This window comes from Athene noctua, chromosome 22 (genome assembly GCF_965140245.1).
Source record: "Athene noctua chromosome 22, bAthNoc1.hap1.1, whole genome shotgun sequence".
NCBI lineage: Eukaryota > Metazoa > Chordata > Aves > Strigiformes > Strigidae > Athene > Athene noctua.
Genome location: NC_134058.1, coordinates 6,267,785 through 6,294,567, shown reverse-complemented (window position 1 = coordinate 6,294,567; position 26,783 = coordinate 6,267,785). Strand labels below are relative to the sequence as shown.

The following is a 26,783-nucleotide window of genomic DNA, read 5'->3' as shown; positions in this document are numbered from 1 at the left end:
AGCACATAGCAACAGTATTTTAACAAAACGTGTCTTGGTACCTTCTTTTTCAATACAACTCGTTGAGTCTTTGGAGAAACATCAAGGACAAGCTCTGCATATGCAGCATCCTTATTCGAAGCAACTGGTCTTACACTTGGCTCCTGCAAACTAGAACACCAAGGAAACATCGTCATGTTTATTCAGAGTAGATGCTTCTTCTGTAAACTGAATTAGATCTGTACCAAAATCCAGTTGAGGAAGTTTAAGCTTCCAATACAGCCAATCAGACAAAAATCTATACTGGTTTTTTTCCCACTTTTTGGAAGTACCAGTGTAAGCTGTCAATTTGAATACCTTCTTAAAAGGGGCTTTGGTTTCTCACTGCCACTAGGAACTTCATAGGCAAAGCATATGAATTCCAAATAAAATTTTCTACCTTATATTGAAGAAAGCAACAAAGCATTTATGAATCTCCTCTAGCTGTTTTCAACAGCATATAAACTGGTGAAAGTTTAAAATTCACAGATATGTCATAAATAGGTATTGTCCTGTAGTCAAGTGTTCTTCATACACCAAAGGAAATTAAGCCCCCAGACATGACCTTTAAACATCCCTGCTCTTCTAGGATCATAGAGTGGAGTCACAGCAGACGACATATGCTAAATCTTCCTCTCTAGGTGATAAAATAAACGAAGGCAAGCTGCATCTATAAAGCTAAATTAACATGATCAAACAAGGTAAGATACACAGCTTACTAACTGCCAGACTCAGCTTCTGAATTTTGGTATTTCTTCTGCTAGCTACAAAGTTGACAAAAGTTTACCTGCATTTGAAAAACTTTTAAATGGCAATCATTAAGGAATATTAATGTAAAACCTAAAAAACCACCACAAACATTCAAAATATTTTCATCTAATAAAGAATTACCCCGAGAAAGTGTACGTAGCAGCAATATAAATGAAGTTTTCATAGTAAAGCTGCTTGCTCTCTTGGAAGTCGTTCATGCTACAGACGATTTCTGAGGAGCCTGCCCCTTTGACTGTCAGCATTATAAAAGGTGGTAGAATAGGTTCATCCCATGCATAATCCAGAGACGTCATGGGCTTCACTTCAGTGTACAGCCTTGGCTCAACAACACCGTGCTGATTAAAAACAACTGGGACCTGTAACAGTTATGAAAGAGGATTTGGTTTCACACAAAAATTGTTTATCAGATTTTTTGCTATCATTTGTTCACTTATTCAGAAGCTGATTACTGAAACATGTTCAGCTCACTCCCCGCCTCAGTGGTTTCATAGGCATTTTCTTCCATTCAGGTCTCAATTAAAGACAGTCTCAAAGGGATGCGAAATGTCGTCTTTGCTTTCATCTGTCAACCACGGTTCAAAATGTCTTCAGTCCCACGGTAGCATCTCAAACCCTTCTAATCAAAATTAGGACTTGCCCAGTTTTATTTAACAGTTCAGTACCAAAATCCAGAACAAGAACCAATAACTATTAAGAGCTCCATCTCCTGCTCTGATCACAAGGCAGCCAGCAAGTTACTGTAAAATATGCGAAGTAAATTCTCTGATTTTTACAATCACTGACATGGAAGCCCAAAGACAGAAAGAAAGGAAATGGCAGCAATAGCCCACATTCTTTCTACAGGTTATTCTAGTGCTGAAAGTAACATAGAACAGATTACAATCTATCACTCCAGCACAATTTTCTCACCAGTAATAATGCTCTTCCTTCTAAGACTTTTAATGTACTTTCATTTTATTTCATTATACAAGCTAGTCAGCTCCCTCTTCTAACAAATATAATAGAACTCCTACTTAAAGTTATTTTTTTAGTCTTTTACCTTGGAAAAATTGTCTATGCGGAAAGGTGGTGGTAACTGATCTGTGTCACTGAATGCAATGCGGTATGTGGCTCCTTGAAGTGTAATTTCTACTCTTAAGAAGTAACATTTTCCCAGGGTGTCCCTGAACAAGAACAAACAAGGTCAAGAGAGGCAGGCGTCTATCTGTTACTCGTATGCGACAGAAGATGGATATATAATAGCTACCTCATATTAATATGGAACGAGTTATTTTTGTTGACCTGAAAGCCCCCAGACCAAATGCAGTTTGGGACATCCATTAGTCTCACACATAACAGCTGATCATAATCGTTACGTGGCCAGTGGAACACGACGCTGGAGCCAGGAAGCGTGGAGATATAGCCATCAGGATTGGATGTTCCCTAGTAACAGAAATTGGTAAATACATATCCTAGAGGCATTAAAAAACTTACAGCATTACTCTATATACCCCTCACATACAAACACAGCAATTGTTCTGCTAGGTGGATGATGGTATTAGAATAAAGATCTTCATAACCAGCCAATAATACTTTCAAGTGCAACACCTGTGTTCTTTTTGGTTAGAAGATGCTGTGACTAACTACAGGCATTGTAATAACAAGTAACGAAAAGGAAGCACCTTACCCGACCTCTGGCAAATTCCCGTTGAACAAAGGCAAGTTTGTAGGTCGATTTATTATCCAATAGATAACGAGGTGCAAATGTTACCATGCATGTATCAATGTAACGGCCTCTGCCTTTTTTAACATCAATACCTAGTAATAAAATCAAGTTAAAAATAAAGCTATTATTTACAAGAGAAAACAAAAGACACCTGCCAAAATACATTTCACACAACAAAAGTCCTTTTTCTCGGGTTCTTGAGATGCACTGTTTCCGCCATACCACTGCCATATTTTGAAATTTTATTTTAAAGAGTAAATGTGATTTTATGCCATATGTTACCCTTTGTTTCTCAAGTACAATTTAGAGATTATAAGCACTGAAGATAAAAAAAAATGCAAACTATCTCCCATCACAAGTAAATCAATGCAAGTAATTATTCCACTTTTAAACATATGAAAAATTCCTCAAAATTCACTGTGGAGTAACTTCCAAACTGTCATTTAATTAAAATTTAAAAGCTTCTGAGGAAATTGTACTTTATGTACACTAGGAGCACAAGGAAGACAGAAGTTGCACTCCTCTACATCAGCCTACAGAGGCACCACAAAGCAAAACCCACAGAAGTAACACATGGCTAAAGAGTCGCAGTACATGGACACCCAAGATAATCAAAGACAGTAATGAGGTGGGATTTCAAATGTACTTAGAACTAAAATACAGGGGAATAAAGACACAGAAAGAGAAAGAACAGTTTGTAATCACAGTTATTAACACTCTGTGATGAAATGTAAAAATAAAAATAAACTAAAACCTGATTTTTAAGCTAATGAAATTCAAAATAAAGATGAAAATAATTTAGAATACAATTTCTTGTTTCATAATTTTCTCTGGACCCTTGAAAAACCTTTAACAATGGTTTTGTTCTGGTTTTGGTGTCACTGACATCACGTCTTGCCAAGTTCTCCAGTGTTTTTCAGATGTTTCTATGAACACATACCAATGTTATAAATGAGGCCTGGCCTGTTTCCATGCTGGATGACCTTAAGCGCTCTGACACCGCTGCCACCATCCAGGGAGAAACCCTGGCACCAGCCAGGCATACCTTCAGGATGGATTCCCTTTCCAACCCGCATCGTACAACTAGGGGTAAGAAGAAAACACAAAGACTTACTCATTTAAATGAAGGATCAGATATCAACACAATGCTGATGATCAGACACATACTCAGATACATACTCAGACACAAAAAGAACACCTTAATATAAAAGCATTAGAAGCCACAATAAATCTCTTCAGTAATCATTCTGCTGCCATAAGCTCCTTTAAATATATTGGTCAAGATTCAGTGACCATGTCATGTAAAAGACTTGGTAATTTTCAGACTGATTAATCACGACAACATTTGTGCATCTTTTTTCTTTGAAAGAATAAAAAAAGATGTCTAGAATAAATTTTTGCAATAAATTTGTTATTCGTTTGAGCAAAATTACCAGAATATTTCAGAAAAATTTATTTAAAATCATGTTGTTATTTCTGATTTTCAGGGACAAAGCAAGTTTTCTCCTTGACGCCAGTTAGAATAGCTGAAAAGTTTCCTTTCCAAAATGCTGCCATTTCCTCTACATCAGAATCACAATAGCTCTTCAGCATGTGGACTTTCTACTGAGTGACTGCTACTACTTCTCTGTTAACAATCAGGGTTTAGGATTAGGGGTTCAGAGTGGGGTATTTTAGTGGTAACAAAGTAAATTATACAACTCCTTAAGTCTCTTCAAAAAGGTTTTTCTTTCTCTTACAAAAGCATGAGTTTAAAACATGCAAAATAAAACCAAAGCAGCCTGCAGACACAACAGAATTAGCCAACCAAGGAGTTTTAAGTAGGAAGTATCTAAAGATACAATATGCTTATTTCAGTATTTAGAAATGGAATAACCTAACAGGTCATCTTAACAGGGAAAGACTTTTCCTACGTTATATTCATACTAATATATCAGCACCTCTGCAAATTGCTTTCATACTTTGTTCCTCCCGCCTGCTCTTCTTGTGGTATTACTTACAAGGTTGGCTGTTCTTTATCAGCATAACAGAATAGAAGTGGGCTGAGGCTTCTAGCAAGCTCGTGTTCTTCAAACTGACCAGCAGCATCTGTTTTTGCGTTATCTTGTCTGAAGATAAGTGGTAATCCTTTAAGTAAACATATAAAGGGAGTGTCAGTCCTCACCTCTGCACAAATTAAACTGAGAATGGTAAAAACTACTTCAAATTAAGGAACAACCTAAAGGATTTTGGTTGTAATAGTAGTCTGCATGCATTCTCCCTCTCATTGTCTGTCTAACCTGTTTAACAGACTTATTAACAGCTGCCAGCCATGGAGTCTGGTCCATGCATTAGAGGAGTTCTTGCAGCTCTGAAAGTGCCAATGGATGTTAACATAATTAGTTGCAATTTAGATCTGTTGCTATCTGAAGGCATTTCAGTCTTTGAAAAACACAATTTTAACAGTGATTTAATCTATGTTGAATTATTTAAAGGTACAATAGTTCATGTTTGAAAATCTACAATATAGCAACTAAAATGTCTAAGTTATCTGCTGTAACATTTATCAAAAAATAGCTGCAGACAATGTAAAAACCCCAAAACTCCTGCAACTTTAATTCTGCTTAAGTAGTATTTAAAAGCTCTATCTGGCTAGAAAGGAAATCAAAACACTGCATGACATCTTTATTCCCAGTTCATGACGACAGTTATGAAGGAAATTACTGTAAATTTACCTGTTTTGTTGATTAACCAATATGGTGCTGAAATCAGTATTTTTAGAGAACCTTCAGCACGACATACAATCCTTATGGTCAAATTTAGCAGCCGTTTGTTCACATCATACAGTCGCATCCGCACCATATAGTTTTGCGTCCCAGGAGGAATCAACAGCTCTTTGCAGACAGGGAAGTTTTCTAGCAATACCCCTACAAAAACAAAAGAAAGCAAAATAAAACCAAACATCACTCACACAGAAACATTAGTATCTGATAAGCATACGGGTTTGTGTTTCATATGGCGTGATCTTTCAAAATATTTATATATTTATATATTCCCCATGGAGAAGGACTTTGGGGTATCAGTAGATGGAAAACTAACTGTGAACCAGTAACAGGCGTTCACAGCCAGAAAGCCACCCGTGTGCTGGGCTGCACCCAGAGCAGTGTGGGCAGCAGGGCGAGGGGGGGGGGATTCTCCCCCTCTGCTCCACTCTCGGGAGACCCCCCTGCAGTGCTGGGTCCAGCTCTGGGGGCACCAACAGCAGAAGGACACGGACCTGCTGGAGCGGGGCCAGAGGCCACGGAGATGCTCGGGGGGCCGGAGCACCCCCCTGTGAGGACAGGCTGAGAGAGTTGGGGGGTTCAGCTGGAGGAGAGAAGGCTCTGGGGAGACCTTAGAGCGGCCCCCCAGGGCTGAAAGGGGCTGCAGGAAAGGGGGGAGGGACTCTGGATCAGGGGTGTAGGGATAGGACGAGGGGCAATGGTTTTAAACTGAAAGAGGGCAGATTTAGAGTAGATGCAAGAACGAAATTCTTCCCTGTGAGGGTGGCAAGACTCTGGCACAGGTTGCCCAGAGCAGCTGTGGCTGCCCCCTCCCTGGAAGGGTTCAAGAACAGGTTGGACGGGGCTTTGGGCAACCTGGGCTGTGGCAGGGGGGTGGGACTGGATGATCTTTAAGGTCCCTTCCAACCCAAACCATCCTGTGAGTCTATGATTTCATATAGCTTACACAAATTATTTTTTAAATCTGCCCAATGTAGTAACCTCTGAACTCATGAAGAAATGCCTCAATTTAAGTCACAAACAGCAAAAGAAGTTCTGTAAAGAACCCTGATTAGGGCTAATTACTGCTTTAGGCATCAGAAGTCCAGCCAGTGCTGAGTAATTCCATACACACTCTCAACACTGACTTTTTCTGTCAGAAAGAAAACAGCAAAAACACCCAAAATGTTGGGAACTTATTTATTCCCTTCTTTATCACTGTTTTTTCCAGTTTCCCATGTTTCCATTCTCAGGAAAATGAGAAAAGAGACAAATAAGGAAGAGACCAAGATAGCTGACAGATTTGAGAGAATGATGGCAATATTAGTATCTTTTTTGGATGCATGCAGTTTGTTATCAACTACAAGCAGCTCTGCAATCCAATGAAATAATCACAAATGAAATAATGAAGACATATAAACGTTTTCGATTTTTATATTTTGCCATTCTCGCACCATACCTCCTTGCACAAGAAACAGTTATATTGAGGTACTCCTCTTGGAGGATCAGAAAGTGGTATCTGAAAAAGAACCTTACCAAGTTCAATGTTCTGAGATGTATCAGCTGTGTGCAATGCTGCCTCTTTGCCAGGTTTTAATGTCCCATTAATTGGCATTCCTTTAACATAAAACTCAAGTTCACAAGGTAGCAAGTTACAGATTACCACTGTTGGCAAGAGATAAATACTATGCCCAGGCTGTCTGAAAATCTGTTTAGCACTGTCAGAAAATATGTTGGAAGGCATGTAATCCGGATAATTTTCTTTCTTTATAGCCACACAAAACCTGTGAAGGCAGAAGTATATAAGAAGTCGTCAAAGAATATAACAATATTAATAATATAATAATTGAATCTTTGTGTACTGCACTAGATCTCACAACATGCTGTAAGTTCAGGACTGATAGCAAAAAAATCATTTTGAATTGTTCTCCATGTAATCCCTTTAGAATTTATTTCTAAGGTATTTTGTATTTATGCCTAATATTAAGACAACAGGAGTTTCCTGATTTTAATCAAAGAATTAATTTAGTCACTCAAAAAACCTCATCTGTTCAGAGACCTACAGGAAAACTGCTTTTACAGAATACCAACTCTAAAATCAACTTCCATAAACTCACAGAACCATGTTATCATTTGTAACTAAAAAGAGATTTTAACTATTAAACTATAATCATGTTCTTAAACATAAATGCTGAACGCGTCCTTCTTCCCAGTGGATATATCCTTGCTTTGGCCACCTGACACTTCAGTTTTGCATTAGTTAAATAAAATAATTAAGTAAACCTTAATTTTAAATCATTTTCCTCCCTGTGATATGTTCAAAATCAGCATATTAAGAAATTAACTATGGAACTGTCACAAAGCAGTAACTATAGAGTATGCAAAAGTCATTTCCTGAAACAATTTCAATCATCTCTATTCCAGTATTTCCTAATTTGAGAGTATCCCTAAATCCATTTTAGCAGGTAACCACAAAATTCCATTTAATCCTCACGATGCAGTGATATTTTGGGGCTTAGAACAGAGTACAGGACATTCAGGACAAAGAATGTGAATTTGAGAACACACCATGGCAAACCACTCATTATTCTCAGTGAGACAGATGAGATCATTTAACACAAGACCATACTGTCTTTTCTGAACTTCTATTTTTTACAATAAATACTAATAGTGTACTTAGTGTTCTCAGACATTTGCTAACTGGCACTGTCAGAGGGGCTTCAAGGAGCCTTGCAGTAATACAGCAGTTATGCTTCAATGTTTCTCATTATTCAAGAGACCAAACAAAACATTCCATTAAACTGCAGAAGCTTTCCTTTCTAAGTATTTTATTTCCCGTTAGTTACTTTCACAGCATTTCATTTATCAGCAGTAGATAACGTAGCTTACAGAAAAATAATTTGGTCTTACCTGAAAAATCGGCTATTTTCAGACTCCATGGAATGACACTCTCGCTTGCTGCTACATACTTCTGCTGTCTTCTGAACATTAGTCCAATGAATCGGAGCCTTACAGAAAAAGACTCCCATTCCTTTTGGCCTGGCTTGCAAACGCCAAGATGTAAGATGTAATGGAATAGCAAAGGAATCTCCTGGCATAACTGCTGGAAGAACTACAGGCTCTGCAACCGGAGAAGGAAATACACATCTCAGAACAGGCCCCTTTACTGAAAAGCATTAAAATTTTCAAATAGTAAGTCTCTAATTTTTGAAGCATTTTAACATAAATTCTAGCTACTTTATGTATGCTTCAAACACCAACCGGTTCTTTAAAGCCCTCTTAACAATCTGGCAGCAGACACATTTAGGTGTGTAAATATGAAACCAGAAACAGACTAAAATCTTGTTGGAATTACAATTCTTTTTCTTTGGATGCTTTAGTGAAAATGCTTATTTCAAAAAGACCTCCTTCATTACATTTTGCTTACATTATCAGTGTATCACTACATTTCTAGACTGCACCTTTGCATGCTAACACCCGAAAACTTCCATACCACTAAAAGATACAACATGATACATACAGAAAACTCAGCTTTCCCTGTTTACCTGAACAATAAGAAAAATCCTACTGCGTTCTCTGTCTTACTTTTCTCATCACTTTCTTCTTAACATCACCCATTTTCCCTCCAGGGAAATCTACTTTGTTGTTAACCATTACAGGCAGTGCTGAATCTTCTTCAAGAGGAAGCTAAAGATTCCCCACAGTATGGAAGGAATATACAACACTTACTGTCAGGAGCAGAAGGACTATCTAGTCTTAGTTCCATTGGTGTTTCCAGCTTGTTTTTCACCATCAAGGCTGAGCGCACTGTTATCACCTTCCGAGCGCTCCCTTCCATGGTAACTTCAAATACCACACGAACTGGAGGCAATGAAGAAAACTGGAAGATATTTAAAAGCATTAAAAAGCTCAGGTAATGATTATATCTAGAAGAGGGACACTTCAATTTTGAAGCAGTAATTGCTGGAGTATAAGTTGCCAACTGAGTCCAACACCTAAGGTATATACAGTTTCATAAAAATTATTTATAATCCTGTACCTCCTCCTCAAACCACAATAAAATTAACTATGGAAAAGCAATTTTAAATTCTACTAACTCCATTATCCTTTTCAAAATGATGCAAGTTCAAGTAAGAGCAATACAGATCCTAAAAGAACACTTTATACACTCTCACTGTTAGTTATTTTATAAATTCATGGAGTTAGAATTCTGAGCCTCATATAATTACCAGTCACTCAGCCCTCCTAGCCACCAAAACTAAAAAAATAAGGTGGAACTTTCTTAAAATATTCATACTTCCTTCACTCTTTGCTGTCCTTCTACTGTGGTATCTCCTACACTACACAAAGTCATTGCCGCTTTGATCCTGAAAAACAGATTTTATATGGGCTCACATGCTGGAATTGACATACTGGACTGAAGACCCATTCCTGAAGCAATCATTTACACTCGTGAGAAATGGTTAAATACGTGTTCCGATTTGAAAGTTTGTTTCACTTCTTTGACTTTTGTTTCCTTTATATTGAAAAGGTTCTAGAAGGATGCAAAAGCCAGTTCACTTGTAGAATTATGCTGGTCTCATTTAAGTAGCTCTCAAAATATGAAAATATATACTCACGTAGACTTGTGGATGTATTATATTTGTTCTACTTATTGGGCTTCCAAGCTGGGAGAAAAGTAAACAAGAAAGTTAAAGTTGTTCAACTTCTAAGCTATTACTCTCAGATGTAATACAGAACATTATTACACAAGAATAAACTAAATACTTTCATCACTTTGTGTTTCTGATCCTCAATACATCTTGGGAAACATGTCAGAACTGTATTAGCAAAATCTGTTTGTAATACTGCTTTAAAAGCATGAAGCTGAAGGAAGACTTTTTGTTGGGAAAAAAAAAGCACTCAAGCTACAGAGAGAAATGATGCTTTTCAGGCTTCAGTATGAAAACATCAGAAATTATTAAAATAAGAGACCACTGGCTCTTGCCAGTAGTATCATGAAATTAAATTCTAATCCTGGTTTAAACCAAAAAGATCCCAACTTGCAATTTCTCCAGTGCTCAACAATTTTCAGTAGCTAGGCTCAAAACTTAACTGGTTTTGAAATCCACAAGATCATTTTTATCACTGAGCCTCAGCCACCAACTGCCAGCCTGCTGATTATTACAATTGCATTTTTCTTTCATGACAAGTATATTTTGTCTAAGCAGCAACATATTTCAACAATCTCTAGGCTTACAGGAAATAGCCAGTGTTGTTTATTTTAAGTAAATTAAACACATGAAAAGCATTCCTGCAATAGAAGAAATAAGAATCACTGCTGAAATGCTGTGTTGATTTAAAGTTTAGTCTCCATGAGTCCATGACACTGTCGCTAATATATTAATTCTGTCACTGGAAGCTCTGACTGCTAAGCACCGCCTAACTACTCTGTGGTTTTGTTGTGCATAAAGTTGCCAGTTAGGAACCCAGGATCTCCAAACTCTCCCAAACCAAACTAACTGGAAAGAGGACAATCTCAAACAACAGCTGCTTTCAGATCAAAAATCTTGGAGACATCATTACTCTCAAATTACATATTCTATTAAAACTAACACTTGAAATCAGAACTTACAGTAGAAGAGGATGAGTTCTTATCTGGTGCAGCATATCGGAAAAAAGTTCCAACTTTGTCTACAGATACTGGACTGACTTCTTCCCAGCCATTTACTCTCACTTGCAACTGATGAATTCTTAGATCATGTGTGTGCCTACAAGGTTAGATCAAGTTAAATTACTATTAAGCATTATTATACAGTGTAAACACAAAACAGTTCAAACCAAGAACATCCTCTGGCTTCTGAAATAAGAATCTCACTGAAGCATTAAAAAAAAGAAGTCTCAAGAGTTCTTCTATTTCATGGATAAAGACAGACCTGATTTTATGTCTCTTCAATCGTTCCACCTTCCCTAATGAACGTACAGAAGTACAACTATGTAATTACATCATATAATCAAAAACAAAAGCACGCTACACATTTGTTAACAAATTCTTCTAGTTCTTAACACCGATAACACCAACGCTCACTCCCCTGTCCTTCAGAATAAAGGACATATGATTTGTACTTGAGGCTCCCCAAGGCTTTCTAAAAGATTATAATGATTCAACTCACATCTAGGAATGGCTGCCACTAACACCAAATATATGCTGCTTGCTAGAAAACTGTTAATTTCATTCTATACATGAGTTTAAATATTTAAAAACAAAACATGAAGAGGAGATTTTTTTAAATATTCACTTTTTATTTAAGATCTGCTAGATCATCACAACTACGATCTATGTGTTCCATATTTGAGCGTGTCAAAACACATCTCACAGCCTGGTCCCTTCACCTGTGTCTGAGTTTCCCTCTGGCTTCAAATTCAAATGGAATCTCTTGCCCAGTGATAACTTCTTGCCATTCACTGACATTATGGGCATCATCCAGCAACGTCCCATTTTCCTCAGGAACAACACCTGGACTCCCACTGTGAGACAGTGCAGCCCTGCGAAGAGAATCACATAATTTTACCAGCTGACAAAATGATTACCTCAAATAACAAGTGCTTTTTAGTCTGCCTCAGTCTACACAAGTCCTGCAGTGAACACATATACAGCATGAATGTATCTGACTGGTTTTAAAATTTTGTTGGCCCTCTTGAAAAAAACAAACCCATCTATTTTTTTTAGTAGTAAAACTATCTCACTGTCAAACAAAAGGCTTTTAACTAAAAAAGACTGGCAGTGGCCTATGTTTCTCTGCAAGAAAACAAAAGCACTGAAAACAACAGGGTTGGGCTGACATGTTAGAGAAGCCAGACAAATATTGTCAAAAGTGATCCCAGAACAGTTTCTTACCGGGTCGGTGTTGTAGTTAGGGTAGCAAACCACAGAGTACATCCAGTGTGATTTCTGAGAGCAAATGGGACAAACGGCTGCCTACGCTTTGGAGTCTTCATTTCAGCTATAAAACAAAATAAAGATTTGTCTAAAAGCTTATGAGGGAAGCATTCATCAGATACTAACGTAGAGTGAGACATAACGGCTAGGGAACCACAACCTGCAATAATTGAAGAAACACATATTGAAGAAACAGGATAACAGATTACTAAACAGATTTTAAAATTTAGTGACCATTACAGAAATAGTATAAAGCAAACAAAGTCTTCCCCTTCATCAACGCCCCCCCCCCCCCCCCCCCCCCAAAAAATGAGCTTAATCTACATGTTCTTTTGTTTCTTCTTATCAAGTCTTACAAAATACTATGCCTCCACTTCTAACTAACATGCAGAAAACCTAACTAAAAACCCAATCATAATCAGGAACTCTTTAGACACACCCAAATGCTCATAAAGTATTATTCACTTAATTAAAATTTATGCTCTATTTAATGTGATGAATACAGGATGACCTCGTACCCCCTCTGAATGGGACTTTTATCCTCAAAGACTGAACAAGTAGAAATACTTGCCTATACAGGATAAAGCCTACTAAAACAAAGTATGAAAAATCATCTGAATGCAACCAAAGGTAATCTGGTTTTGTTAAAATGCTGAGACAGCAAAACCCCAGAAAAAGAAACTTCATCTACTACGTTTGACTTTTTTCAAGTATGCATTACTAACAAGCACACAAATGGTACTCTCATCTTCCATACTGCAAAAAGGGGTAACACAGGGTGAGGAGATAAGTTTTTGAAGGAGTTACAGTCATTGCACACAACTTTTTTCCAAATCGATGACAACCAATTCCTATAGACCTTACATTGTCATTGGAGACTTGAATCTGATCTCTCTCTAAAGCTTACAGAGAAAGTTCTTTCCAATTAAATGGCAAGATGATGAAATTCTTGAAAACGAAAACTCTGGGTTTTGCCAACTGCAAACGAACAATTGTTTTAGTGTTGAGCTTGACTTTATACAATTTTTTGGCTAGCCCAGATACTACAAAATTACATACCATAAGCCAAATCAACTTTTACTCTGGCATTTATTTTTTGAGACTTTTAAAAAAGAATTTTTGGGTTACAGCCTGATTTTCAAAAGAAAACATAATGTAAAAGTTGCATGCTGTGACTACTGCCTGAAAATAAAGACTAACATTGTAAGGATTTTTTTTTTTTTTTTTTCCATAATTTGGTTAGGAATTTAGTTGCAACATCCACTAAAAGCCAAGCAATAAAGATTAAGAGGTTTTTTCATTTGATTTTTTCCACAAAAAAAAGCTTCCTTAAAAATAGCTCAGAAAAATAAAGCCTTCTATCATTTAAAAAAAAAAAAAAAGTCTACGAACTGTCTGCAGACACTCAGAGGAAACGTTTTTAAGACAGTCTGAACAGGCCACAGATGTATAGAAAGATTTCTGTTCTCCCATTCAGCAACTTTTCTACAGGGGTAACATATTTATCAGTGCTGTTTTGTCTTCCATAATGTCAAAAATTTAAAAATCTTAGTTTAAACTGAATGGTTTTGCCCAAAGACTCCACTGTCAAATATAAAATAAATTAACAAGATATTTACTAGGAATGCCTTACTTCCTAAGGCTTACTGAAAACAGATTGTTCCTTCTGAAGGCATCTTAAAGTTTTAAAGTAGCTAAATATACATGCTGAATCAGCTTAAGTATGCATGTTGAACATATTGTTGGATATTTTTAGAATATAAAATAAAATCATGCGATTTTATTATGCTAATTTTAATCTAAAAAGAGGACACTGAATAGTCAACAATTCATATAACCTTCCTCAAAGAGACAGTCTTCCTACACAGGGATTAGTTATATTCTCCCTTCTTTCCTGAAGGGCTCAGACAGGAATGCAAGAGAAAAAGAGGATGAAATACTAAGTTAAGCAGCTTAAAAGCAAAATAGCTGTTATGTTGTTTGGTATTGGGTTTTTTGTTTGATTGGGGTTTTTTAAATACAGAGGCTAATCTACCAGCAAGTCACATATACAACACAGTATTGTACAAGAGCCTTCCAAAGAATAAAAAACCCCTTTTTGTCTCTCTCTGCTATACAGTACCTCTAGCATAGATCTGATGCTCTAGGTTAGTCAAACTGGCTGTACTCCTAGTTCTAAGGTAGACAAGAGGAAGGCCTGGCAGACAGGAAAGACAAAGTTAGCAGGTAAGAAAAACCACACAAATACAGGTAGACTCCTCCCCATCATCCATCAGGGAAGAGACAGAGAGTTGGCATCATGCAATCAGTCTATGAATCTCTATCCATTTGCTTACACTAAATTAGCATTCGAATTGTTAACATTTCTTCAGAAGTAACACTGGGATAAAAAAGCTGAAAAGATCTGTCACATATCAAGAGCTGTTACTTAGAGAATTGTTCCACTAATGCAACAGCATTTTTTCCAGAATCTCAGTCATTTATGTCTTTGAGGCTACAGAAATAAAAAGATCACCTCTGCACACACCCTAAACTCAACATTTTTACTTAACCTTTGACAGGATAATCCCTCATTAATTAAGAAAGCACGACAGAAAAGGAAGCAGAACTAGCAGTGCAAAGTTCACACTCAAAGCTAAATAGTCAAAAAGGTTTTTGTTTTTAAAGAATAGAGCAGAAAATAGCATTTTTGTCTTTTTTGCCAAATATCTCTAACAATTCATTGTGTGCTATGAAGACCAAATACTTATGTTTGTAATACATTATACAGATGACTCTGTATGTCAGGACTGTTTCAAATAAAGTTTGATTAATGAATATCGTACTCTGTCCAAAACATGGGGGATCCACCGAAGAACCCATCCAGTCTTCTGAACTGATTACGTTCACCTCTTTCTCCTGTTTACAGTAATCTTCCATCCATGACTGTTTGGTACATGTGTATTGTTCTAGAGGAGCATAAGCACAGACAGTAAATGTCTCCAAAGTAATTGAAAAGTATGTTAAATTCATAACACTAAAGTTACTCCACTTTAATGACGAAAGTTTTACTTTACTTGTTTTTCTATGAGCCACTTACATAAGCTAAAGACAAACAACCGCTCATGAAATCACAGCAGTACCTTCAAAACCAAATATTTTTATATTCTTAAGAATTTTTTTTTAAAAAAACCCCCAACTTTCAGTGGAATTCCATGTTCTTAAGATACTCCTGTGGCAATATAAGAGCTCTCCCTGAGGAGACAATTAACCTTAAATATTTTCATGTTAGAAGCAGATTCTAGTTGTTTGTATTTTTTTCTTTTTAAGAGGTACATGCACACTCCTACATAAATATCAAGACACCAATGGAGTCCTCTGGCACAGTATTAATCATAAACTAACCTTACTACTTATTATCACTAGTATTAAAAAGCATCATGGGAACTCTTAGGAATCATTGATTTGCTTCTTTTTCTCTCACCTTGTCTCCTTCTTTCTGCCAACCCCCCAGGCCTTGCAGGAGAAAGGGACAAATATTCAAGAACAAGGAAGGCTCTTCTGTTACATTTGCAAGCTCAGCTATTTTTTTTTATTATGACCACCAACTCATTCAGATTTGCATACAGAATAAGCAAGTGTATTTCTGGAAATGCACACAATCATAGTCTCACATCACAGAAGCTTACATGAAGTTTGAGTTAATGATGAACAAAATATTTTGATTTCCTGAGATGGGAACTGACAGCTCAGCTTTTCAGAGACTGTAGAACTGAAATGAATAGCTCCCCACTACACCTGTCAATGTACTTAAAAATTATGAGCTTATCAAAATATTTTTAAGTACCGTAAAGTACGGAAAGCTTTAGATGAAAGCCTGTTTCTCATTAAAAATATATTTCAAACTACATATGAACTTGATAGAATTCATATGACCAGAGAAAGAATTCCTACTAACCTCTAAAATATGTAGCTCATGTCTTTACACTTTCACAATATTTGATAAAATACAGGCTGCCTAAATGCACACCTGTGTACAGTATCACGTGAAGTATGCAGGGACTTGTGCCAAATCTCCCTCCCTCCACCTATGGCACACCAGCAGGACTCAATTAGAATTGTCTGTCATTTTCAGTACAGTAAAAATTAGACTGTAGAGCGATGCCCTCAAGGAATATTCCCACATACCTATCAAGACAGAGGTAATGTTAATATCCAAACGGTGTTTAGCCTTTACTTCCAGCTTCAGTCGAGAAGGGTGGAGGCGGCTCGAAGCTTGTTGTTGCCAAAAGACTGAACATGGCCATGGCTCAATAAACGGCTCCCAGCCTGAGAACAAACAGAAAACGTCACATATATCACACATCTGAAGGCCACACTGGAATGCTGTTTACATATTTAAGTATTTAATAATGCAACTTTAATAATGAGACCCTTTACTTTCAATATGCATCTGAACTCGTGAGCCTACAGATTTAATCTGCTCGCTAATAAAAAGTTGCTCCAGCTCCTCCATTTGAACCAGTATGTATTATATGTAGGGTCTTGCAGAAATATCTTAATTCTGAGGAAAGCATTAGAAGGCAATTACAGCTTTGTATTGAAGTTAGCTGGAACTAAGTTCTCTGAAATAGTTTTGAAAATTGTTTTCACACTATTATACATATTGGTCTACTATTCAGTATCACAAAAGACAAAGTTCTAAAAGGTATTTAAAAAAACCCACCCTACATATTTTTAAAAGAAAAAAACCCAGGTAATTCCTGAGAAAATTCAGTTTCTCTGAGAAAACACACAACAGTATTTCTTTTGTCAGTGTCTGACCTGTATTGAGGTGTAACTCTCTTTTTTGTATCTAAAATATAAATTATGATGGTCTTATCTTAATACATTGTCTTCGGTCTAATTACCTAAGTAATAAATTGAATATATCAAAGCAATTACATACTAAAAAATAGCAGTGAATACAGAGACAGCTAGTTACGTAACTGTCATGTTGTTGGATAACCTTTTTATGCAATTACATCTGAAAACTTCAGTGCACCTTTCTTACCAGCAACCTCTCTACTTTCCACATCCCTCCATGTGACACCAAGTTAGCATACCTTGTCTAGGATCACATGTGCTTACCCCCCCACATACACACGATCACAAAAGTCAGCCTTTCACATTCCCTTACATGGATTTTATGTTGGGTGAATTTCAGGCTACCGTAGTATTGTTTTACTAAACTTAAAGAAAATAAACCCCCCAGTATTTCACCTGAAAGCTCACGATTGTAATAATCTCCAGAGAGGGTAAAATGAGCATAGCCTTCAGGGTTGGCTCTCAAATGTTGGAGAAAATTCAAACCTGAAAAAAAAAAAAAGTGAACATTATACTAATGCAAAACAATCAATTTTCCTGATTTCATAAACTGTTAAGCAAGTAATGGAAGGTTTTGTCTTGTTTTTTAAACCGAAATGGCACAAAAAGCTTATAATACTCTTCAAATAACGTTTATAGACAGCCATGCTCTATGATGTGGAGCCTCCGTAGGGTTCTGCTCAGGACAGATTCCATTTGTTACATGATATATAAAAGGAAAACCAGAATCTTAACCCTACAAAAACTGTAATCTTCTTAAAAACAAAACTTAAACAAACAAAAACTAAAAACCAAAAGAGAAAAAAAGAACTCAACCCTCCCCCCCCAAAACACTGTCAACTGAAATTTGACAAGTCCTAAGAAACTAGAGCTGTGTGCTGAACACACACAGTAACTGACTGTAATTTTATGCAACTCACTCAGCAGAACAAGATACTCACGTGAAAAGGTTAATTCAGCAAGGGGAACATCACAGTCCATGCAGTCATCAATAAAGCAAATGCATATGCTTTCTGCTTTTATTTCCACGCCAGAGATGAACTGAAAAGGCACAATCCCCTGGCTATCGCGACCAGAAGAGGTCTGGGAAACTGATTTCAAAGGCTCAGCATTCTTAAACAACCAACTTGCTGCTTTTTTCAAGTCACCTTAGATAAAACCAAACAACCAGTCAACCATCATCTACTTTCTAAATGAAAAGTTCTTATTTAAAAAACATATGGAGCCTAATTCCCTCTCTCTTAAGAAGCACAGCAAGACACCAAGAGTGCCTTGAATGTGTTGTGTTTAGTAACATAAATATGAGATTATAAATACGTTGGTATTTTCTAAAGAAGAAATGTGTTTTGAAGTTGCAAATGTAGTGGTGACATAATATAAATCCATATTAATACTATGCATGCCTATAAATAAGGTGGGAAACATGACAGTGCTAAAGAAAAAGAATTGCTTGTGTTAAAGTTCCATCTTCTTTTCGCGTATTGCACGTGGAAGTAGGTAAAATACATGATTCAAAAAGGGAGAGATGAAAACACGTGCTCTAAGGAGAAAGAGATGGATAACAGCAAGAAATAGGTATACCATACAAGGAAAAAAAAACCAACCCAAACCCTCGAAAAAAATACACTCAAACACCCCACATATCACATCCCAAAAGGCAAGGGGAATCTCTGGGGGGTAGGTTGTTCTACACAGTAGTAGATGCTTAATGTTAAATGCCAACACGGAGCCAAGTAAGAGAAGGAAATACTGCCTGTGCATCAGCTACTTTAGAGTCTGAAAGTTTTTACTTAATTGCAAGTTAGGTAATACGAACAATCTGCAAGGCCAACTAAGAATATTTGAACTTACCCTGGCAGATAAGAAGAGCTTTATGACAATCTTCCATACGGAATCCCAACTCCTGGAGGCGAGCCAGCTGTACCTCTGTAATTGAACAGTTAACCAGTCATAAATCCTTGACAGTTATCTACTTGTTTTCATTTCTAAAATTAAGATAGATCTGTATGAAAAACGGGGTTTTGTTTCTTTAATATTCAGCTGTAGAAAAAGCATATGATTCAGCAATACTTTTACAACAAAAAAAACCCAACCTGAAAACCAAAGCCCCAACCCATAACATTTACATTTTAGAATATATGGGCTATTTTTATTCTCCTACAGCAAGCCAACATACTCCATGAATTTCAGCTGGGACTAAATTTTTTTTTTGTAAACCAACCATTCAGAACACAATCACTTATTTACTTTCAACTCCCCACGTGGCTCAAGTGCAGTAGCAAAGGAAGCCTTTTTCACTAGTGTGTATTTTCTCATTATTGACAGGTGGTGGTTGTGACCACACACAATTTTTTAGTCTGTAAAAAAAGCAATGTCACCAAAACAAAAGCTTGCTAGACATGAAGAGATAACTAGTGAAATGGAAACCATCATAATTACTACCAGTTTAATGAGTTTGAAGAGGCAGCCCCTCTCCCCCTTTAGAAGTTTGCGACCTAAGAAGCATTCAGGCATGATGATTTACAATGACAAGTGATGCTAAATAAAACTTACTATAAAACAACCCACTGTCATACTACAGGCAGAAAAAAAACAACAAAAAAAAGGGGGTTTTTTCTACTATCATCAGTATAATGCTATCATCAGATAATTCAAATCAATGAATGGTTTTACACGATGAAGATATCTTTTGTGTCAAGCATATAGTCTAGATTCACACTGCAGAAACCTCCTTTAGATACAAAAAATGGCTTCACTACAACAGTTAAAAACGTACCAAGAACAGGATCCAACGTGCGTTTGGATATATCTCTGTTTTCCTGGGTCAGAGAGGAAGTCTCATTCACCAGTGCTAAACTGGAAGGATTAGCAGTATTTTCAGCAATCAGTACAGTTGAGTCAGGCATAGCTGCACTAGTCTGTTGAGGAATTGACTTTGCAATTGCCAAGAATAGTTGAACATCGTTGTAGGACAGTCTGATATCCAGTGCTTGCAACTGAATCTAAATGAAAAATTAAGATATAAGATTCAGTAATCCTTTCCTAAAGATTCAGTAATCCTTTCCTACATATTTTTCTTCTGTACTTTGGATATTAACAAATCTTTTCCCAAAGGTATACAAAATTTAGCATTAAAATCTGATGCCCGCACTGTTTTAAAGCTTCAGTAATAAAATTACCAAACTTGTTATTTACTAACAACCAAAAAAGTTTTCTTTTGGTATAATGGTTAAAAAGTCTCTAAATAGATTTTCCCTCTAATAAAAACTAATGACGAGATACAGAAAATAAAGCTTTTTCTTTCAGTTATTAGTAACCATCTAACAAGTCTCCATTATCACCCCACTTTTTTCCTCACTATTAATCTCCATAATATATCCCAGAAATCACTCCTCCGTTACTACTAAAAGCATTTTCTGCATGACGGTTTCTTTGCATTTTGCACTTCAGGAAAATCTATCTTATTATTTTCTTATGCATTTGAAAGTATTTTATTGAATCCTTGGGCATAAAAAAAGTCTGTGCTAGATCATGATTTAGTATTCTCTACTGCATACAGCTTTATTCAGACCTTTAATATTACCTCTAGAATAGGAGGAAAATCCTCACTATTGAAAGCATCCAACAGCCCTGAACCACTTGGGTAGGAAGCATTCCCAACAAGTTCCATATGAATTTGTACTGGATCAATAATGGACAGTGCAGTCTCTTGCTCATTTCCTAACCGGCACGAGAAAACCTAAAAATAAAAAATGGTTTTAAAAAAATTAGGAACTGAGAAAATAGGCCTAGCAAGAACCTCAAAATCAAAGACTGACTCTTGATAACAAAACATGAACTACAGCCATGAACTGTTTTCTACAGACAATTCCTTTTGTAAACTTTAAGACAGCAGAGGTTCCAGAATCTTTCCAGACAATTTATTCCAGTGCCGTAAATTCAGGAGAAGAAATTCTGATATGCAACCAAATATTCCCAAATTCTGCTAAACTTAACTCCACTACTCCTATCACAGATATGGAAAACACTTTTTCTTTGGTCTATAATAACCATTTAGGACTTACTACATCCCTTCACAGTGTCTTCTTCTCAGCAAGTTCTTTTAAACTTTCTCAATTTATTATAAAATTTTCAGTTCTAGTATCCTTATTGCACTTTCATCAATTGTTCAGAGCTTCTTCAGCTGTTTTCCCAAGACGAGCCACAGCACTCCAGCTGTGGTCTGACTGCTGAACAGACTGCAAGGATCACTTTGCATGCTCAATATTCCTATTTGCAAAAGATCCCTACTTGCATATTCCAACGGCACGACACTGTTTGTTCACCTCAAGTCAGTTATGATTACAGCTTGTGGGCCTTTGCTGACTATGCTGGCTTCTGTCTACCCAGTCACTCTTCAGCTTTCAATTAATTTGCCCCTTCATGGCTGGAAGCTAGATTAGTAACTACCAATATTTTAAGATTATGGTTAAGTGTTTCAGTGTCTTAACAGAAACAATACAAAACCATTCTTAAAACTGCTGTAGAATGAGTGCATTTGAAGAGGAACTAACAAACTTTAATAATCATCTGTGGACTACCCTGTTTCATACATAGTGAAGTAACTTCATAAGCTTCTCTAATTTTAGATGTTTTACAAAACCAAATTTATTTCTTCTTACCTCAATGCCAAACAAACTACCAGAGAAAGGACGATCTAACAACTTGGGCTTGTAAGTGAGAACAGTAGTCCCCTTCAAAATAATTGCATTGGTATCGAAACAAGACATGTCTTCAACAACCACAAATTCAGTTCCTTAACAAAACAAAATAAAAAATAATAAAACAGGGCAATTGAAAATACCACTAAGGTATTTTAAGCATTTGTAGCAGCATTCTTGATTTTCTGCCCTTTCACAGATCTGTTTCTCCACGAGCACATGGCTTTTAATCAGAAGAGCTCCCCAAAAAGCACTAGAGAAGAATACATTTACCTGTCACATTAACCTTAACTTCCAGTTGTTTTTCTGCAGACACATGTAGCGATGAACGTTTTGTAACTACTCCACTTTTCACTGTTTTTGGAACTACAGTTGTATCACTGCTGTAAGTTCGCTGCCGGGAAGAAAGGTGATTTTCCCGCTTTTTGGTATCTCCAGGAGTATATAAAAAGTCATGAACAAGTAACAACCAGTCAAATATTAGAAACACACGGAGATTATTCAGAACAACTGTGAAGCTGGAGGAATCCTTAGTAGACCTTTCAAGAAAAGAAAAGCATACATATGAACTTTACATCTTGCATATATTTAAAAAGAGGCAGAAAACTATCAGAATCTAGCAAGGAAGAACTATAAGGAACTTTATAGGGATACACTTAGTTTACAGTGTCTGGCCTTTAATATACATATATGTATTTAAACAGAATAAAATTCATGAAGTTGCTGTACCCACAGATACCCAACAGATCTTAACTGCAAGAATTATAAGCTGTTATGATGCAAAGAGGAATTTAAAGATTATGTAACAAGAAATTATCTTATAAAAACTCCTTTAATACATTTACATTATCAATATTAATTTGCAGAATCTCAAATTTTAAAAACTGATCTTTATATTATTATTTTACATCTGTTTGGTATCAAACTTAATGTACTGCGTGTGAAACTTAGACCTGGCTCCATATCTCTCTAAAAGATTAGACGTACAATGTGTTTCCTCTCACACCCTGACAGCATTTTGTAGCACAGGAAGCTTCTTTGTCATTCAGAAAAAATGCCTTACTGAACTTTTAGCATCACATTTTGAATATCTGGCTAGGAGGGATAAAAGCGTTTGGCTTCATGATCTGGAATACCAATTATATTTGATCATGCTAACTGGAAAATAATCTGAGTGCTTAAATACCATGAAACAGTTTTATATCCAACACATTCTGAACTATAAAATCTCTAAAGAACTGTAATTCCTTTGTGAGAAGCAGCCTGCCTGCACTGCTTCCAATAGTAAAAGCCTTTAACCCTCCCTGGCTCGCCAGGATATTTCCAAAAAGCACGAGCCAGCATAACACTATCACTGAGCTCTGCAAAAGCTTACATCTAGTGCCAAGGATGCTCTCACCAGTAAAAACGTAACACATGCTTATGTGGCTAAAATTTAAAAGCACAACAGTTGGGAAGAAAATTCCTGAAACTGTGACTTGTAAACCAGAGTAGGCTGTACTGTGGAAACTGAACTCCAATCTAGGCAGATACTGGATCAAACATTACATGAAAACTTTTTTTTTTTGGTGATAAATATCATGGCATTTTCATTTTATTCAAATCAAAATTTTTGGTGTCTTTCACAAAGTTATTAAGTACTTAAAACAATTATGCATTATCCAAATCTTTGTAACACATTTCTCTCAATTGCCTTAAGTCTGGTTGGTTGGGGTTTATGTATAAATGTCATCAAGATTTTCTACTGGACTACAATAGTCCACACACTTTTTTCTATGTTACTCCTGCAACTGCTTCAGAAGGTATCACACTTATAAAAGAGTCAGAAAGCTGAACGTGGACAGTAAGCCTGATCAAAAGTGAAAGCAACATCTCTAGTCATCTCACTTGACCCTCTTTTTTGTTAGTTCCCACAACAAAACACCATGCTGATACAGGTAAATACTGACATTATATTTTTCATTCCCATTTCCAATATTAAAATAGAACAAAATAGATATCCACTGTGAATGCCTTTAAGAATTCCAAGAGATTTAGATAAGGAAAAACAAACAGCATGGGACAGCATACAGCAGAGAACGTAGAGATAGTTTATTTATTTGATTCCCACAGAAAGGCGAGTGTGACACCTACTGGAAAACAGCTTTTGCACAACATACATTTAAAATTCTGTAATATGGCCTTAGGCAAACATACAAGTGATAGGCCAAACTTATCAAGCTTTAAACACTACCAATTTTAATAGGCCAGTACATCATCAGATTCATTACACATTCAAACCTAAATTTTATTACAATGAGGGGGAAAAAAAATTCAGCAACCTTCAGTTAATTAATAACCGCAAATTTTAATCTATCAAGTACCACTGACCACTCCAAAACTGGGCTCAGATTTAAATACAATGCCACCAGGATTATCTATGTTAATAACAGTTGTATGAAAAACAAGACAATCCTGATTGAGGATATCATTATCAAAACAAACAAACAAACCCAGAATTACCAACCTGAAATGCAATTCAATCTGGATTGCTCCTGGACTACTAGTATTCTTTGATGACTGAAAGATGCAACTGAACACATTCGGTGTCCCTGCAGTAGACTTCTGTCCAGCATAACGTGTGTCAAATGCCATCATGGAATGAGAAACCAAATTTACAGACTTTGTTCCATTTGAAGAACTTTCAAAAAGCAACTTGGATTTCTTAAAATCAAACCTAGGAGAATAAAATACAAAACAATAAAAAAACCCACCAACAACAAAACAATATAGCAGAAATCTGTTTTTCCTAAGATTACCTCTCACCATTTTCTTATTTAGAATACCATTTGTCTTGGGCAACTGGTTACTGAACTCTGATTTCAAGGACAACTTGAAAGACACAGATGGTATCTTTTGAACAGTGTTATGTCCTTTCATCTTTCAGATCAGCTGAAACTCAAATTGGAATAAGAAATTCTATTTCATTGTATTATTAAACGATGTCATGTATTATATTAATTCCTGTCCTATTATCTCTCAAATGAGCATAGTCCTTAGGACAAGGTACTCAGTGACAAAAGAAAATCCATACCTGGCTAAAGAGTTGCATCCATCTTTTCCTTTTGGATCCATCAGTTCCAGACTCACATTAACCATGTCGATGAGGAATGACATGGAAGTATACACTTCTCCACTCAAAACTGTCTGAAAGTGGAAAACATCAAGGCATTCTTTTTAAGAGCATCTGTAACTTTAATTCCTGAATTAAATTTTGTGATTTCAGAAAAATGCAAACATCTGTAGTGTCTTTCTCCTTCAAAGAGTTTCATTAACCATTGCTGGGAAACAGTTACATTTCACAACAGTGTAGCCTTCAACTTGAAAACTATTAATCCATTTTCACACTATTGTTCTATAGCTTGTTTGTTCTTAAATTAAATGTCACTGTCGAACTGTTTCAGGTACCTTCTATTCTTAAATCAGATTTGTAGTTTCTAAAACTTTTTTTTTTAAATTTTAGGTGAGAAGTCTGACATGAGGAGCATATTTGTATCAGGAGAACTGTACCCATTCTTTCTTAAAAGAGAATCCTAGACACTTCCTAACATTTTTCCCCCTGCTGTGGTCACATACTTACTTCTTAAGCAAAGATTACAGTCATGCAACATAGACAACATTTAAAAGCCCCACAAGATCAAGAGGAAACATGTTGTCCAACACCTTCCTTCCCTTCCCAGTAATAAGGATAAATATTCATTATTTCCAGGTGTTGCCCCCACTCTTCCTGAAAGAATAGTATTTGACAACAGCCAAATAGGCAATACTTGAGAACCTGCTCAAAAAAAAAAAAAGGTGGCTCAGCTCTGCTATAAAGCTTTTATTGCTGAAATTCTTCTTTCAGATTTATAGGACAAAAAAAGGGCTTTTAACACAAAGTAGTACACATTCCACAATCTCCTAAGTCTTCAGGAATGTCATAGACACCATGGGAAACAAATCATCACCCTGCATGTGATTACAGGATACCCTTCAAGTCCCTCCAAAAACCTCCATTCACATGGAAAAAACTTAAAACTTGTTACTGTACCAACAATATACTGCAATAGCAGCTCATCTTAAAATACTTCAGGAAAAAAGTACAGTTTTCATAGATTTGTTAACTTTTTTCCCCACTAATACATTTCCACAGACCTAAAATGAACTAACAAATACAAGCAATGATGGCTGTTTCTCACACTGTCTCTTCTAAAGATTAGAATCTCAGTAACACGAAGCAAATGTAAGAGCAAGCCACACCTGAAAGGACAACAGTATCGCTGAGACAAACCTGAATTCACAAGAGTATCTGCAGATAAAAAGTTCCTTCATTTGATCGTCTACCTAAATTAATTTTTTTTTCCAATTTAAATCTACCAGTCCATCTGTTAAACTACGACAAAGGAACAGATATTTAGCCTTATCAGCAAAAACCCCAGACATTTCCAGACTGAATTTCATCAGCATATTGTTCCTCTTACATGAATTCTTGGATCCTGCAAATCATAAGGCCGCATGAATTCTTCTATAGGCTCTCCAAGGTTGTTCTCCAGTAGTCCACGTATCAGTTTATACTTATTCAAATCCAGAGAGCAATGGACTGATGACAGATTGCCATGTATCGATATGTCTGCAACTGCATGACTTAGCTCTCTACAACAAAGGAAAAAACCTCAGTATTTCGAGGTGCTGTAACACAGCAGGCAACACTTTAAAGGGACAATAAAAGTAATCTAAAACACTGAGTTTAGGCTAACCACATAAAGAGATCCTGTTTAGATAAACTCACTTGTCCAAGTTTCTCTCTACTTGTAACTTCAGCCTGAAAGGTTCTGTTAATAGGCTTCCTCCTGTCTGCCTCACGAAGTAGGATGGAAAGCTCAAGTCCACACTAGTATCTTCCACAGCCTTTGAATACTCTCTCTGATATCTTTCTGCAGCGAATATGTCCATGTCCTGCAGATCAACCACAATGCAGTCTAAGAGGCAGATGTGATCCTCTGCAAGTGCACAGGAGATGACACATTAAAGAAGAAAAAAAGGAATCTGTACAAAACTAATACAAT

The 26,783-nt window shown here is 36.5% G+C and overlaps 1 protein-coding gene across 4 annotated transcripts in view; it reads right to left on the bottom strand.

Moving 5' to 3' along the window:
* The window catches only part of VPS13D (vacuolar protein sorting 13 homolog D), a 108,812-nt gene that overhangs the window by 52,310 nt on the left and 29,719 nt on the right, over positions 1 to 26,783 (bottom strand). For 3 of the 4 annotated variants that reach the window (XM_074925067.1, XM_074925068.1, XM_074925070.1), the window contains exons 27-55: positions 26,507 to 26,717; positions 26,199 to 26,370; positions 24,773 to 24,885; positions 24,206 to 24,415; positions 21,973 to 22,238; positions 21,661 to 21,794; positions 20,583 to 20,738; positions 19,776 to 20,001; positions 18,851 to 18,925; positions 17,941 to 18,147; positions 17,396 to 17,485; positions 16,322 to 16,462; positions 14,980 to 15,102; positions 14,277 to 14,351; positions 12,113 to 12,218; positions 11,608 to 11,760; positions 10,850 to 10,985; positions 9,855 to 9,902; positions 8,965 to 9,115; positions 8,146 to 8,356; positions 6,772 to 7,019; positions 5,209 to 5,400; positions 4,495 to 4,621; positions 3,435 to 3,577; positions 2,456 to 2,586; positions 2,036 to 2,211; positions 1,829 to 1,952; positions 910 to 1,145; positions 42 to 150 (exon numbers count right to left, since the gene is read on the bottom strand). In XM_074925067.1, the coding sequence (XP_074781168.1) occupies positions 42 to 150; positions 910 to 1,145; positions 1,829 to 1,952; positions 2,036 to 2,211; positions 2,456 to 2,586; positions 3,435 to 3,577; positions 4,495 to 4,621; positions 5,209 to 5,400; positions 6,772 to 7,019; positions 8,146 to 8,356; positions 8,965 to 9,115; positions 9,855 to 9,902; positions 10,850 to 10,985; positions 11,608 to 11,760; positions 12,113 to 12,218; positions 14,277 to 14,351; positions 14,980 to 15,102; positions 16,322 to 16,462; positions 17,396 to 17,485; positions 17,941 to 18,147; positions 18,851 to 18,925; positions 19,776 to 20,001; positions 20,583 to 20,738; positions 21,661 to 21,794; positions 21,973 to 22,238; positions 24,206 to 24,415; positions 24,773 to 24,885; positions 26,199 to 26,370; positions 26,507 to 26,717 (4,490 nt within the window). The remainder of the gene's footprint in view (positions 1 to 41; positions 151 to 909; positions 1,146 to 1,828; positions 1,953 to 2,035; positions 2,212 to 2,455; positions 2,587 to 3,434; positions 3,578 to 4,494; positions 4,622 to 5,208; positions 5,401 to 6,771; positions 7,020 to 8,145; positions 8,357 to 8,964; positions 9,116 to 9,854; positions 9,903 to 10,849; positions 10,986 to 11,607; positions 11,761 to 12,112; positions 12,219 to 14,276; positions 14,352 to 14,979; positions 15,103 to 16,321; positions 16,463 to 17,395; positions 17,486 to 17,940; positions 18,148 to 18,850; positions 18,926 to 19,775; positions 20,002 to 20,582; positions 20,739 to 21,660; positions 21,795 to 21,972; positions 22,239 to 24,205; positions 24,416 to 24,772; positions 24,886 to 26,198; positions 26,371 to 26,506; positions 26,718 to 26,783) is intronic. The other variant, XM_074925069.1, reaches the window with a different exon arrangement.